Genomic DNA, 14,791 nt, shown 5'->3' with positions numbered 1-14,791 from the left:
CATGTGTTGATGTAACAACAGTTAACACATTAGAAACCGTATATCTCACCATCTGGAGAGAGTCCAGGAGTCGGGTGAGCTGGTAGAACCTCTGAGGACAATTGGTGGCCATTTGATAGTTAATGAGGCGATCGAGCTCGTTGATGTAGGTGAGACGCAGTTCATCAAAGCACCTCTGACTCTTCAGACCCTCAACGGGAACTGGTGAAAACAGGAAAACTGTTTTGACTACATGCCCAGCAGCTGTCTCTCTACTGCTCGTCAACTTCTGGGATAAAGTAAAGGAGTTTGTTTTGACTTTTTGATGCTCAGTGCACACGAAAGGACTTACGAATGCTGAAGAGGAGCAAGGCCTTCATGCAGAGGAACTCTTCCTGAGTGACCTGCAGCAGCAGGAACTCCTGTGAGAGATGTCTCATCCGCATGCAGTGCTCATACATGGTGGAAATGTGCATCCGATGTCTGCAAATATAAAAAGGTCAGGATGGGAAATGTGAAATGATGGAATTGTTATATGAAGGCAAATTGCTTTAAATCTTGGACATTTATTCTGTGATGAATAACTGCTGAAATGGAAAGAGTGTCAGAGGTTAGATTTGTATGTAATGAGGACACTGACACTGAAATGTCTGTATAACAATTCCGATTTTTTCTGTTTGATCTTAAACATCTGGAGGAAGACGTTGCAAGGCTGTATAAGCGGCTCTAAAGTCCAGTAAAACGTTTTAGTCATTCATGTTGTAACATTATAAGAGATGATTGAATATTCTATGTTCATCATGGCTGAGCAATCTTCACTTATTTCAACAAGCATGGGAGAAGATGAGTGGGAGAGAAGGCATTGTGATCAAAGTTTGCTATCTCTATTCTGTCTGATGAGTGAACAATTCTGCCTTTATTATGGATGAGGGAAGAGACAGTTTGTAACATTATTAAGGCATGAGGATAGAAATGAAATACACTTAAATAGAGCTGAATGTTCTCCATCTTTCTGGAAATGGATTCAGAGTTTCAGATATGTGGTTGTATAAATGTATAATATCCAGTGACCAGGTTATTATCCAAGTGTTCCACAGATTCTAGATAAGTTCATATAAACAAACTTGGCATGGATAATGATGGAAATGGTTTGCCATTAGGGAAGGTGCTGTTGCTGAGCTCACACCCACCTCCAAACACTGATCACTGAGCTGCTGACTTTAATGTGCCCTATAGCTGAAAATATGTGACTACATTGTAAAAAGCCACCATCAGTCTCACAGCTGCACTTCCTTGCTCAAAATTTCATCAAGTCAATGTAAAAACACTGGTGATATAAACATAGACATAAACCTCATCACCAGTCAGGTCAAAACAACAATTGACTCACCTAAACCAACCACTCTGTATGCAAAATGTAAACTTAGTTAGTATGATTATTGACTTTCCTGCCAAGAGTTCGATGAAAAGATTGACACCACTGTCACCTGGTTTCTGTGGTCCCATTCTCGTAAACAGCTTTGGCCAGCAGCTGGTTATCTTAGCTTAGCATATGGACTGGAAACAGCTAGTCTGTCTCTGTGGGGAGTCAACAAAATCTGCCAACAAGGCTTCTTTCTTTTTTGGTTTTTCCTAACATAAGACAGCCAGCATCTTACACATAACAGTCTTGTTCCTAGCACCTCCTTCTCCATGATGTCACTCACACCATTAAAAAGACAACAAGCTTTGATTGGTCAGGATGGGGATTATGTATAATCTGCCATGTCTCTCAGTCCTAATCTGACACAGTTACCCCTTTTCCACCAACACTGAACTGGTTCTGTTCATGCACGCACAAATCATTTTGAGCTGTTTGGAGTATTCTGACCAAGATTAATGTGCAAAGAACATGAAATGTTGCTTCCCAGCTGGAACCCAAAAAATAGCTTATCTTAGGTTTTCCTTCATCTGGAGTTTGGATGGAGGATGGAGTCTTGCACAAAATAGTTTTATATGTCTCTTTATCGTTACTATTTGCTCCATGCTTGTTGTTTTAGATAAAAACATCTGTAATAACAGAAAACCAGAATTGCTGCCTCCAGGTTGCCTATGCAGACCAGTCAAGTTGCAGTTACAGTTTACAGCCATGTCTGTATAAACATGAGTGCTTCACACACATCTTCCCCCGGCAGCACAGATGATTTATAAATGCGTCACAGTTTCATAATCAGTGTCACCCATTCATTATCTGACTAAATATGTCAACCATCTGTTCCTGAGTTATGGCGTTGGGTAATGGCCAGAAAAGTGTTTTTGCAGAACATTATGATGTCACAATGAAGCTGACCTTTGACTTTTTGGACATAAAATGTCATTATTTCATCAGTTTATTCTGTGAGACATTTGTGTAAAATTTTGTCGCAATAAGCATATGAATTCTTGAGTTATGGACAAAGCTGTGTTTTGTGAGGTCACAGTGACATTGACCTCAGCCAAATTGTAATCAGATCATCCTTGAGTTCCAGCGGATGTTTGTGCCAGATTTGAAGATATTCCATGAAGGTCATCCTGAGATATAGAATGAAATAGATGCAAGGTCACAGTGATCTTGACCTTTGACCACTAAAATCTGATCGGTTCATTGTTGAGTCCAAGTTGAGATTCGTGCCAAATCTGAAGAAATTCCCTCAAGATGTTGAGATATTGCATTTACAAGAATGGGACGGACATACAGACGGACAACCCACACATAATGCCTCCAGCTGTCACCAGCATGGAGGCATAAAAAAGCGTGCAGGTAATGCATTGCATTGTGGTAACTGTGATAACAGAAACCTGTTCTTTTACGTGAGAATGTCTCTTTTTTAAACAATTACAGTAAACCAGACAACTGTATGCCTGATGTGACTGTGGAGGGGTTTTCTAAAGGTGAGGTATACAAGTACACTTGTACTTTTACTTGAAAGTGAAAAAGCCCAAAAATCTTTTTGAATCTTTGATTCAGTCTCCAATTACGATAACTTTGCCGTGGTTTTTACCGCTCTTCAAGGGCTTGGCAGGAAAAGGTAAGCTCCAAATTTAGAAGATGGCAAGGGGCACTTCAGTCCATTAACACTTTATGCTCAAATTTATTTATAATAGCTTCAATTATCCACCATTATGACTAATATGGGCACCACCTGCCCTAATTTAGTCCCTAAAACCTGAGCTGCTGATCCACCACACCTTGAAAAAATCATGATATGAAACTTTTTCTTCTTTGGTTTCCAATACGTAGACTTTGACTCTTGCAAAGGTTATGGAAAATGAGATGGAAACAATTACATTTTCCCTGCAATCGTAACCTGAAACTTTCAGCTTCAATCTGTTTGAGATTCCCTCAGGTTTTCCACCTGCTCTGAGCCCACTACTTACTCACAGGTGTTTTCTGTCAGCTGTGAAAGGAAAAATACCTGCTGTGACATCACTGAATTGGGTGTGGCCACAAGTTTGAAGCAAGGAAAGTCCATGGCACTTTTCTGCTCCAAGTCAGTCAGTGTAAATTTTTAGATTTACATAATCAACATAATCTGTTCTGCTTCTTAGTCAACAATAGTGAGCTGCTTCATGGAGAGCTGTCTGAAGGTCTTTATAATAAATGCAATGCTTATGGTTTTACTTTTAATTAACTAATTAATATATATATAAATATTATATATAATATATTAATATATATAATAATATAATATAATAATTGATTAATATGCTTTAGAAATTAGAGAGACAATGTCGTTTTGCCTATAAGCAAATACAATCATTGGTTTAATGGAAATTGAAATGAAGAAAAATCCCAAAGTTAAAGTGGCATTCACTGAATTCACACCTCATCTTCGGTCTACTCATCACAGACAGTATTATACAGCCTGTAAAAACAGCTGCATAATGTCTGCTATAGCTGAGAGAGCTTTCAGAAGTCTGGTTAATAGCCATAATGATGTTGTAGTGATAATGTTATTAGGATTATCTCAGGTTTGGGCCTGGAGACTACAGATGCTTTACATACACTCTGGCAGAAAAGGTTAAATGGAAGACACTATTTAATCATGGGCAGATTATGAGATAATAGGGCCCTGGGCACAGACATGCAGAGGGCTCCACCACCACTTCTCCACAAGAGCAAGACACACAGACTTTATGGTTGTTTAGCGTCTTTTTGTTATTGTTTTACATCTCTTTGTAGTCATTTTGTGTCTCTTTGTGGTCATTTCATGTCTCTTTGTAGTTGTTTTGTGTCTCTTTGTGGTCTTTTTATGTCTCTTTGTAGTTGTTTTGTGTCTCTTTGTGGTCATTTCATGTCTTTTTGTAGTTGTTTTGTGTCTCTTTGTAGTCGTTTTAAGTCTCTTTGTACTTGCTTTGCAACTCTGTAGTCCAAAAAGTATGATTAAGTGTTTTTGGCCATTCGAGGTTAAAGTCAGGATATCTCAGCCTCTGATGGTTTGATTTTGACCTTTCCTTTTTTAGTCTAATAGGTCTGCCAACTTCATGGAAGCACATTACAAAATCTCTGGAATTACCCTTTACTTTAAATATCAAACTAGTGAGATTGTCCTGAACTAAACTGAAATTCTAGTAACAACAAACTGCAATTTTCTCCACTGCTTGGCTTATATGTAATGTGTGTTTCAGCCACGCCATCTGTTACAGTTTATTTCCACAGAAACTAGGGCCTTACTAGGGGATAAATGGATCTAACTGACTTGCAACTGTATCTGAAGTAGGTAGGAAACACTGTCCTGATGCACACGCTCTTAACATTTTCATCAGAGACCAACACTTTGAAAAAGGAAAAACACAAAAACACAGCACACACAATTATTGCTTATGCAGAGGTGTCAGAAAAAAGTTTGTATGAGCATGTACAAAAGCTGGTAAATACAGTCACCTGCAGGAAATGCGTTAGTGTAGACATAAACTAATAGCTAATAACCAATATAAGTCCACAGCTTAAACTAAAAAGTTTACTGATTGCTGCAGCAGATAACAGTAAGTAAATATGGCTGGTGTGCTCACTCCAGCAACCTTTCAGCTACTCTAACCTTTAATTTTTTTCATAAATATGACCTCTTATTGGCCATTTCCACAGAAACTACAACATACTAGTGTAGCCTGCATAGGAACAAAACATATCAAGGCACAGGTGTTACATATGCCATATACTTACAATTTACTACAATATGATGTAGGTTTACATTTTTTTTAAAAAAAGTTTGATAATCTCTAAATGTGACAGATGTATTTACCTGTTCATGCTCTTAAGACCTGAGTCTGGACATTCTCTCAGTTGTAATAAATTTTAATTTTAATCTATTACTGTGCAATTGGGTCCATTACAAATGAATGTACTTTGCAGCATGAAAGCTTGCTATGAGCACTATCTATCAACACCAATCTACAGTAGTTAAATTAGTGATGCTTTTATATATTATATTGTTTTGAAAATATATATATATTGTGTAAAAAAATCCTCTTTACTTGATACCATCAGTTTACACTAGACACTAAATATTTATATTTTTTAAAAGAAATAACATTTCAACATGATATCTTCTACTTTTACAACTCTATGACAGTATACATCAGATGGAACTAAAAAAGACAGTTAATATTCCTCACTAACACTCAGACAGACCTAACCACTGTTGTCTGTCATGAGTAATACTCAGATCTGAATCAGCCTCACCAGGGCCGTGAGAGTTTGAATGCTGGAAACTAATGTTCCTCACTTTAATCTCACAGTAACAAAAGAACACCTAAGGAGGAAATTGGATGAACATGCAACTAAAAAGCCTGCAACCATTTCTGCTTCACATTTCTAAAATTCTAGAGACGTCTTTGTGTTTGTGCATGAGTAGGAGAGAAAATAAGAGAAAGATGGAGAGAGAAAGAGATGAAGACAAAGAGAGACTGATGTCTGTATTATGTACAACAGCACCAGCTTACTCACTGCCAGTGATCTCTATAGATAATGAGGAGCGCAGCACGTTGGTCGCCTGTTGACGAAGTCATTGATTGAATTTAAGAATTTAGAGCTGTACATACTCATTGAACACAAGATCCGGGGCGAAGTAAAGCATCCTGCCATTGACGTTCTTATAGGACCTCCATCCCAGGGCAAACACCATCACCCCCATCCAAGACTGCTGAATGACAGTCATTTGGTCGTCCACATGGAGATTTCTAAAGCCTAAGGGCAAAGATTCAGCATCATAAAATATGACATAATGAAGTATATTTTGTACTATAACCGGTTCTTGTATATTTTACAGTGTTAAAACATTTACATTAAAGGTATACTATGCAGGACTGTCGATCACTGTTTGCGAACACGATTGCCAGCAAAGGTGAAAGTAAAAGCCAACCCCATATTCACTCTCATTAGGCATTTTGCCTCGCTACATTTGTTTTTTTCAGGCACTGTGTCTCTTGGATGTCTGTTGCTAACAGTCTGGAACCTGGTCACTACCTTTTTATAAAGCCCTGACCTCACCTGAGCACTGTCCCAAACACAGAAAAGAAGAGGAAACAAAGAAAATACAGGCAGAGGGCAGAGTCTTTGTAGAAACCTATACCACCCAACATCATCTTAACTATCACATTAAGTGATAGTTAAGATGGATTACTTCTGTTTGAGGCTATACTGAACATTGTTTTTTTGTTGTAAAATCCTGCATCGTAAATCTTAAAAGTGAAACTCCACCCACAATCTTCTGAGTATCAAACAGCCTATTTTAAATACACAGAGGGAACACACTGGCCTTTCTGGATCTGTTTTAATTATTCTGTTTTTTACTATACCTCTCTGGCAGAGAGTTCTTTGTCTCTATAGATGCAAAGTTCTCAAGAAACTGTAAAATACCTTGTGGGGTTCATCAAGGATCAATCTTAAGGACACTACTTTTGATTTTGAAGTTTCATGGTGTGTAGAGGGATAAGTCTAAAGGCGGGAGAAGAGACAATTCCTGCACACTCTCCTTTCTCTCGCCTAAGGCTGCTTACTACTTGTAAATATACATCTGATTCCTCCTGTTGGTGTCACTGGAGGTCTTTATGTGGCTGTGTCCTGTAGTGAAACAGGACCAATGGCGGCTCTTGTATTTAGCCTCTTTAAAAGTTATCAGATTTGTCTGAATAACAAATGATACACTGAGATTTATATCTGTTTATTTTTTTTTAAAATGGCCTTCAGAATTTTTTTTAATAACATTTTGAAGTAAGTGAAAGTGAGTAGTTTAATGTTACAAAATATTTGTTAAGGGTTTTTTTTTTTTTTTTTTTTTTTTTTGCTCTGGAAGCTCCAAGTTTACATAGGTGAGAATTATTGCCCTGAATGAGGACACAGTTGTCTCACAGTTGTGTGCAAACCTGTAAAACATAAAAAAAAAAAGCCCTATATTTAAGTATTATTGGTCAGAGTGTGAATCTGAAGGAAGGCTTTGAAAATTAAAACAAAGAACAACAAACAATCCATCACTTTGAAGGAGCTACAGGGTTTAGTGACTGAGAGGCACACGAGTCAGCAACATCAATAGCCTTGCATCACACTGGCCTGTAGGAGGGTGGCTAAAAAGAAGCTTTTTCTCACGACACAAGGTTTTGTGGTCAGATGACACCAATATAGAGCTTTTTGGATGAAATTTAAAGTGCTGTGGGGATGATTTTTCCTCAGCCGGGACTGCAACCTTGTTAGAATTGAAGGAAGAATAGATAGAGGAAAATAAAGAAAGATACTGCTTCAGTCCACTAAATAACTGAAGCTTGGGACAATGTTCACCTTTCAGCAGGATAATGACCCTGAGCACGAGGCTGCAGCAGCACATGAGTAATTACACAACAAATAGGTGAATGTTCTACAAAGGCCAATCTGATCTTAATCTCTCTGAATAAAAACAACTGGGAACAAATCTGGCAGGTAGAAAGGCAAAAATCTTGGAGCCGTCTTTAATCAAAATGAAACTTTAAGGCTGACATTTCATCAAATCTCTTTGTAAAACCTGGAAAAAAAAAGAAAACTAAAGAGTGGCCATTTCTCCCTCTGAGGGACACAAACTGATGCGTGTTTTATATGCAACAAGCTAAACTTTAAACTGTTCCAAAATGCAGGACAGACACATTTGTTGGGCTGTTGAAGCTGTTTGCCACAGGATCTGAGAGCAGTGTAGCATCTTTAAATATGAACTTAAAACCAGCTGTTTTAGCCTGATTTATGATTAGCCTGATTCATGATTTACCTTTTTGTAAAATTGTAGTTAATTATTTTGTTGTATTTATCTTTAAAGATGTTTTTCCTCCCATCTGTTTTTGGTTTTATTGTATCTATTCTACTAATTTAGAATTTCACTTTTTTTCTCATGTGCATTAGTCTCTGATTGTTTTACTGTCTTATTCCTTGTAGTTATTATCTGGTTGTACTGCAAAATTATCAAAACATTTTCAGATGTTATCCATCCAGCTTTTGTCAATCATTTAAAAAGGAGAGAAGAGTGATTTTCTGTGACTAGAGAGTAACTGAACAGCTTTTCTATTTTGAATTTCCAGGGAATAATCAAGCTATAGTGCGGTAGTCCCTCTGGTTAGCTTTTCCAGGTTTATGAGCACAATCAAACTTTTTTCCTCATTCTATATTTTTCATTTCTAACAAAAAAGAAGAAAGGCCACTGATGTCTGGAGTTAGATTAAAGAGCTGCAGCAGTGTCACAAGAAGACTTGTTGTCTGCATTGTGTCACTGGTTTGATAGCTCATATGAGATGGAATCATATTTATTATTTCTTATCATACACGGACAAATTTCCTCCAAACAGTATTCAAAGGTGCTATAATCAATATTTTTATATTAAAGATGGATCAAATAACTACTTGTACGTAAAAGGGGGTGATAAATCCACAGAGGATTATCACATTATTAGCTGACTCTGCAGGTCCCCCATGCTCAGCAGTGTGTTTTAACATCTTTAAGCTCAATGTTTTGATTTTATGGCTCACACTTATACTGTTTTGATTCACTCTCTGTTTAACCGAGGCTGTTTTCAGACAGCATCATGAACCCACGGTACAGTACCTGTCCACTACCTGACCAGCACCAAATAGCAAATGGACACAGTTAGCTGGTGAACACAGCAAAGCATTTAGCAGCCAAAGAGCCAGATATTAACTAGAATCACCACCCTGTGGTTGTATGCCTCCGCGTACCAGTCAAGTTTCTCTTACCGTTTTCATACATGCCTGTGAAAACATAGATTCTTCCTCCCGGCAGCACATAAGATCTAAACAATCAGCACAGTTTCAAGGTGGACACCCAACATTAGTGTCACCAATTCAGTATCTGACCAAATGTCTCCCCTTCTGTTCCTGAAGTATTACAATGGCTAATGGGCAAAAAAGTGTTTCATGCAGAACATTATGATGTCACAGTGAAGCTGACCTTTGACCTTTTAGATAAAAAATGTCATCACTTCATTCTTTTATCCTATTAGACATTTGTGTGAAGCTTTGTCATAATCAGCATATGATGGCCAAAAACATATTTTGTGAGCTCATACTAACCTTGACCTTTGACCCACTACAAAATTCTATTTAGTTCATTCTTCAGTCCTTCAGAGATCTGTGTCATATTAAAAGAAATTCCCTTAAGGTGTTCTTGAGATATTGCATTTACAAGAATGAGACAGACGAGGTCACAGTGACGTTGAGCTTTGACCTATCACCACCCAAAATCTAATCAGTTCATTGTTAAGTCCAAGTGAAAGTTTGTCATGAATTTGAAAAAATTCCCTCAAGCTGTTCTTGAGATATTGCGTTCATGAAAATTGATGCAAGGCCACAGCGACCTTGACCATTGACCCTTGATCACCAAAATCTATTCAGTTCTTCCTCGAGTCCAAGTAAACGTTTTAGCCAAATATGAAGAAATTCCCTCAAGGTGCTTTTCTGATATCACGTTCACAAGAATGAGACAAACAAGGTCTCAGTGATCTTGACCTTTGAACTATGACCACCAAAACGTAATCAGATTATTGTTGAGTGCAAGTAGACATTTGTGCCAAATTTGAAGAAATCCCCTCGAGGCATTCTTGAGCTATCCCATTCACAAGCATGGGACGGACAGACGGACAGACGGACAGAGGGACGGACAACCCAAAAACATAATTGCTCCAGCCGTAGCTATTGCTGGTATGGAGGCATAAAAATCAGCTCATTAGCTAGTGTCCTACCTGGCAATCCTTTCGCCCATTTGACCACTTTGACCAGTTGTCTCTCTCCCAGCTCGTTGAGGCTGGTGAGCAGAGTGGCAGCCGAGTCTGGTTGGCCGTAGTCGTGTCCTGCATTCACCACCTCAGGCTCAATGGACTCCAGGATGTTGAGGAAGACCATGGCGGAGTTGGTGTTCAGACCTAATTTAGGAGAGATGTTCTGGACAACCTCTGATGAGTCCTGAAGAGGATGATCTTCATCAGGGTTCTTCTGTTGTCCAATCTTCTTCAGTTTACGAGCTACAAACAAAAGCAAGAAATTACGAATCTGATCATTTATTATTCACTATTACTTTTTGGCTATTTTGTCACATAATCAGTAGACAAGCAAGCTTGTTCTTCAATCTCCAATCTTACAGATGTGTTCACAAATTGAATAAACGTCTAAGTGTCAGGTGTATAATCCCTTCAGTTTAGGTTTGACTGGTGAATCCATTTGATCCATTTGATTGGTAACTGATGAATCCAGCTGTGTCTGCAGCCATAGTTCTGCCTGCTTTAATTGCACATCTGGACCTATTACAAGTAAGTACAATGCTAAACAAACTGCACATACATTATTCATACTTTGGCTAGTTGTTTGTCTTTTGAACATTAGAGTAAAAACCTGTCCTAAGATTTAATGTTAGTCTACTTTCCAAATCATTTGTTAGAAATGTCTCATACTGCAGCTGCGGGTTTTAAGTAACCTTTTGAGGGAAATATCAATTTTACCCAACAATACTCGGACTGATCCACTAATAGCTTTAAAGGTATTGAATCATATTTCGTTTGAAAGAAAATTCTCTGAGCAGATGAGCCTCATCTGGTGGAAAGGCTTGTGGTCATCATGTATGAGAGCTCACTGCTGATGCAGATTTATAAATGATTTTTCCCCCTTGTTATCACAAGTTTTCTTGCAAGAAGGTTCATATCCTTGAACTATACTGTGCACTAAATCATGCATACCATGCATTACATTTACATTTCCTTATGTACTGCAAAGCATATAAGGCTTAAGAGACAACAAATTTCTTTCTCCACAAGTAGCCTGCAGTGTACAGTAAGTAGTGTTACAACCACAACAGAATAATCATCTTTTGCTAAACAGATGCCCAATACAATTGTTTCTCTCACAGACAGGTTTAAGACACCAACCTTAGACTGCACTCAGTAACTGACAGCTTTATCTCTACAAGTTATAGAGCTGCAGACAGTTAAGTTTCAGCTTAGTCTGTTATTTCAGAATGATAAAAAAAAAAAAGTTACAGACAAATACAAATGGTGACTATGTGCCAAGTGCATTGAAGAACAAACATTTCTGTTGTTCACTTATCTTTAACTTCAATTGTTTTCAAAGACGGATACACTCTTTAGAGTAATCTCATTCATATAAAGATTAATCCATTGTTGCTTTAGGACGTTAAAAAAACTCAGAACTTCAACATATGAGGTGACATAGGCTATAATTCATTTAGTGGATTATGTCAGTGTTGACTGAAAAGTAACTAAAAGTTAATTGTAATGCACCTTCCTCCAGCAGCTTCTTTGTAGAGAATGTCTAATTAAAACTTCAGCCTGACTTTGAGTGCAGTTAGATAAATATTGAATTGCCAGTTATAGACACGACTTAAGTCTCTCTCAAAAGTAGCAGGGTTAAAAGACAATTGTGGATTATATAAGAAGTTTAATTGGCAAGTCTCACATTTTCATGTCTGATCCGATGACAAATATTTCAAATAAAAATGGTTAATTAAAAATTCCTCTCCAGGATTCTCAATTGTGACACAGGCAGACATTTGATATTTGCAGAGTACAGTGTAAATAGGTTCAGTTGAGTTAACCTTAAGATCCCCATGCTTGAGTTGAAGCCAATATAAACAGGAGGTTGACATCCAACTGAGGGTATTCCAGAACAATTTTTGTTAGACTCAGAGGAACAACTAAAGGAATACTTCACCCCAAAATCACAATTTTTAAACTAATTCTTCACCCTGCATTACATTGAATTTGTTAAGAAAACTTTGTTTTTCTCACATGCCTCCACGATGAACGAAGAATCCAAAAATGGAGAACATTGTTTATGAATTTAACTTAAAGGGGACCCATGTTAACAGCAGCACAACTATATCAAAACATTCATTTCTGTTTAGTTTTGTTCAAAGTACTTTCCAGATACATGCTTTTTTTTTTTTTGCTAAAACCTTATTATATTAAACACTTCTACACAAACAGTCTCACGCACGGACAAGTAGGCTAGCATGCCTGAGCAAACACCACAGACAGTAAAAATAATGAAAATAGTCTCTGTGACAACACCACAAGGAGCTCAATGGGGGGCTCCTGGCTCAAGTAATCTAAAAATGGGAAAAAAGGTGAAACATGGGTGGACCTGAGGAGGGCAGAATGAAGTCTGGTTGCTGAAACACATCCACCTTGCTGGAAGCTACCAAGCTAGCTAAGGCTAACAAGCTAGACTGAGAAACTAGGCTGTATGCTACAATCCTAGACGGTATTGTAAGTTTAGTTTTCATTGAAGTCACACACATTAACACATCCACAATTAAAAAGTACAGTTTGTGTTAGAAAATGTTACACTGCTTTACACAATTCCTCCTGAAATGCAGCCATAATGTTTGGTCTGCAGTGTTTTCACCAGTGTGGGCCTATACAGCGCCTTGCAAAAGTATTCACCCCCCTTTGCTTTTTAACTATTTTGTTAGATTCCAACCTGTAATTTAAATGTTTTTCATCTGAAAATTTCATGTGATGGATCTGCACAAAGTTGGTGAAGTGAAATGAGAAAAATTATATATAAAAGAATAATTTAAAGAAATAAAAAAGTGAAAATTGTCATGTGCATATGTATTCACCCCCTTTGCTATGAAGCCCCTTAAAAAGCGCTGGTGCAATCTATTACCTTCACAAGTCACAGAATTAGTTAAATGAAGTCCACCTGTGTTCAATCTAAGTGTCACATGATGTGTCAGTATAAACACACCTTTTCTGAGAGGCCCCAATGGGCTGCAACTCCACTTAGCAAGAAGCATCACATCATGAAGACCAAGGAGCTCTCCAAACAAGTCAGGGACAAAGTTATAGAGAGATACAAGTCAGGACTGGGTTATAAAAAAATATCTACATCTTTGATGATCCCCCGGAGCACCATCAAATCCATAATCACCAAATGGAAACAACATGGGACCACAACAAACCTGCCAAGACAGGGCCGACCACCAAAACTCACAGACCGGGCAAAGAGGGCATTGATTAGAGAGGCAACAGAGAGACCAAAGGTAACCCTGAAGGAGCTGCAGAGTTCCACAGCAAACACTGGTGTGTCTGTCCATAGAACCACAATAAGCCGTACACTCCATAGAGCTGGGCTTTATGGAAGAGTGGCCAGAAAAAAGCTTTTACTTAGTGTTAAAAACAAGAAAGCACGTTTTGAGTTTGCCAAAAAGCATGTGGCCGACCCCCTAAATGTATGGCAGAAGGTGATCTGGTCAGATGAGATTAAAATTGAACTTTTTGGCCACAAAGGGAAATGCTATGTCTGGCAGTAACCCAACACATCCCATCACCCCAAGAACACTGTCCCCACAGTGAAACATGGTGGTGGCAGCATCATGCTGTGGGGATGTTTTGCAGCAGCAGGGACTGGGAAACTGGTCCGCATAGAGGGAAAGATGGATGGTGCTAAATACAGGGACATTCTGGAGTAAAACCTTGTTTCAGTCCGCCTGTGATTTGCGACTGGGACGGAGGTTCACCTTCCAGCAGGACAATGACCCGAAGCATACTGCTAAAGCTACGCTTGAATGGTTTAAGGAGAAGAAGTTAAATGTGTTAGAATGGCCTAGTCAAAGCCCGGACCTCAATCCAATTGAAAATCTCTGGTTTGACTTGAAGACTGCCGTTCACAAGCGGAAACCATCCAATTTGGGGGAGCTGGAGAAGTTTTGCCATGAAGAATGGGCAAAAATCCCAGTTGCAAGATGTGGCAAGCTCATAGAGACTTATGAAAAGAGACTTGCAGCTGTAATTGCTGCAAAAGGTGGCTCTACAAAGTACTGACTTCAGGGGGGTGAATAATTATGCACACTGAAGTTCTTTGTTTTTGGGCCTTTTTGTTGTTTGCTTCACAATAAAAATTTTTTTTCACATCTTCAAAGTTGTTGGCATGTTCTGTACATGAAATGATGCAAATGCTCAAACAATACATTTTAATTCCAAGTTGTGAGGTTTTAAAACGTGAAAAATTCCTAGGGGGGTGAATACTTTTGCAAGGCGCTGTATGTGACTATTAGGCCTACTTAAACCCATTTAACCCAGGTACAAGGCGGAGGAATGACAACCACATCGAGTCCAAAACATATTTGTCTTTATTACATAAATCACAATATCTAATACAAGTCCTGGGTTGAGGTTGGCTATGACAGGGCTGTACTGGGCGTCAGGGATTAAAAGTGGAGGCGCCGTCCAGTGCACCAGTGAAACAGCTGAGGCAGCAGCAGGCCGACCACTATACCTGGCCAGGAAGTGGTGGCTGCTGACTCACTCT

At 38.5% G+C, this 14,791-nt stretch overlaps 1 protein-coding gene across 1 annotated transcript in view; it reads right to left on the bottom strand.

Moving 5' to 3' along the window:
- The window catches only part of LOC117246210 (androgen receptor-like), a 34,304-nt gene that overhangs the window by 1,095 nt on the left and 18,418 nt on the right, over positions 1–14,791 (bottom strand). The window contains exons 4-7 of the mRNA XM_033610012.2: positions 10,210–10,488; positions 6,040–6,184; positions 332–462; positions 50–201 (exon numbers count right to left, since the gene is read on the bottom strand). Of these exons, the coding sequence (XP_033465903.2) occupies positions 50–201; positions 332–462; positions 6,040–6,184; positions 10,210–10,488 (707 nt within the window). The remainder of the gene's footprint in view (positions 1–49; positions 202–331; positions 463–6,039; positions 6,185–10,209; positions 10,489–14,791) is intronic.

The sequence above is a fragment of the Epinephelus lanceolatus genome, chromosome 11 (genome assembly GCF_041903045.1).
Source record: "Epinephelus lanceolatus isolate andai-2023 chromosome 11, ASM4190304v1, whole genome shotgun sequence".
NCBI lineage: Eukaryota > Metazoa > Chordata > Actinopteri > Perciformes > Serranidae > Epinephelus > Epinephelus lanceolatus.
The sequence above is the reverse complement of the archived record's forward strand: the minus strand, read 5'-3'. Positions and strand labels throughout refer to the sequence as shown.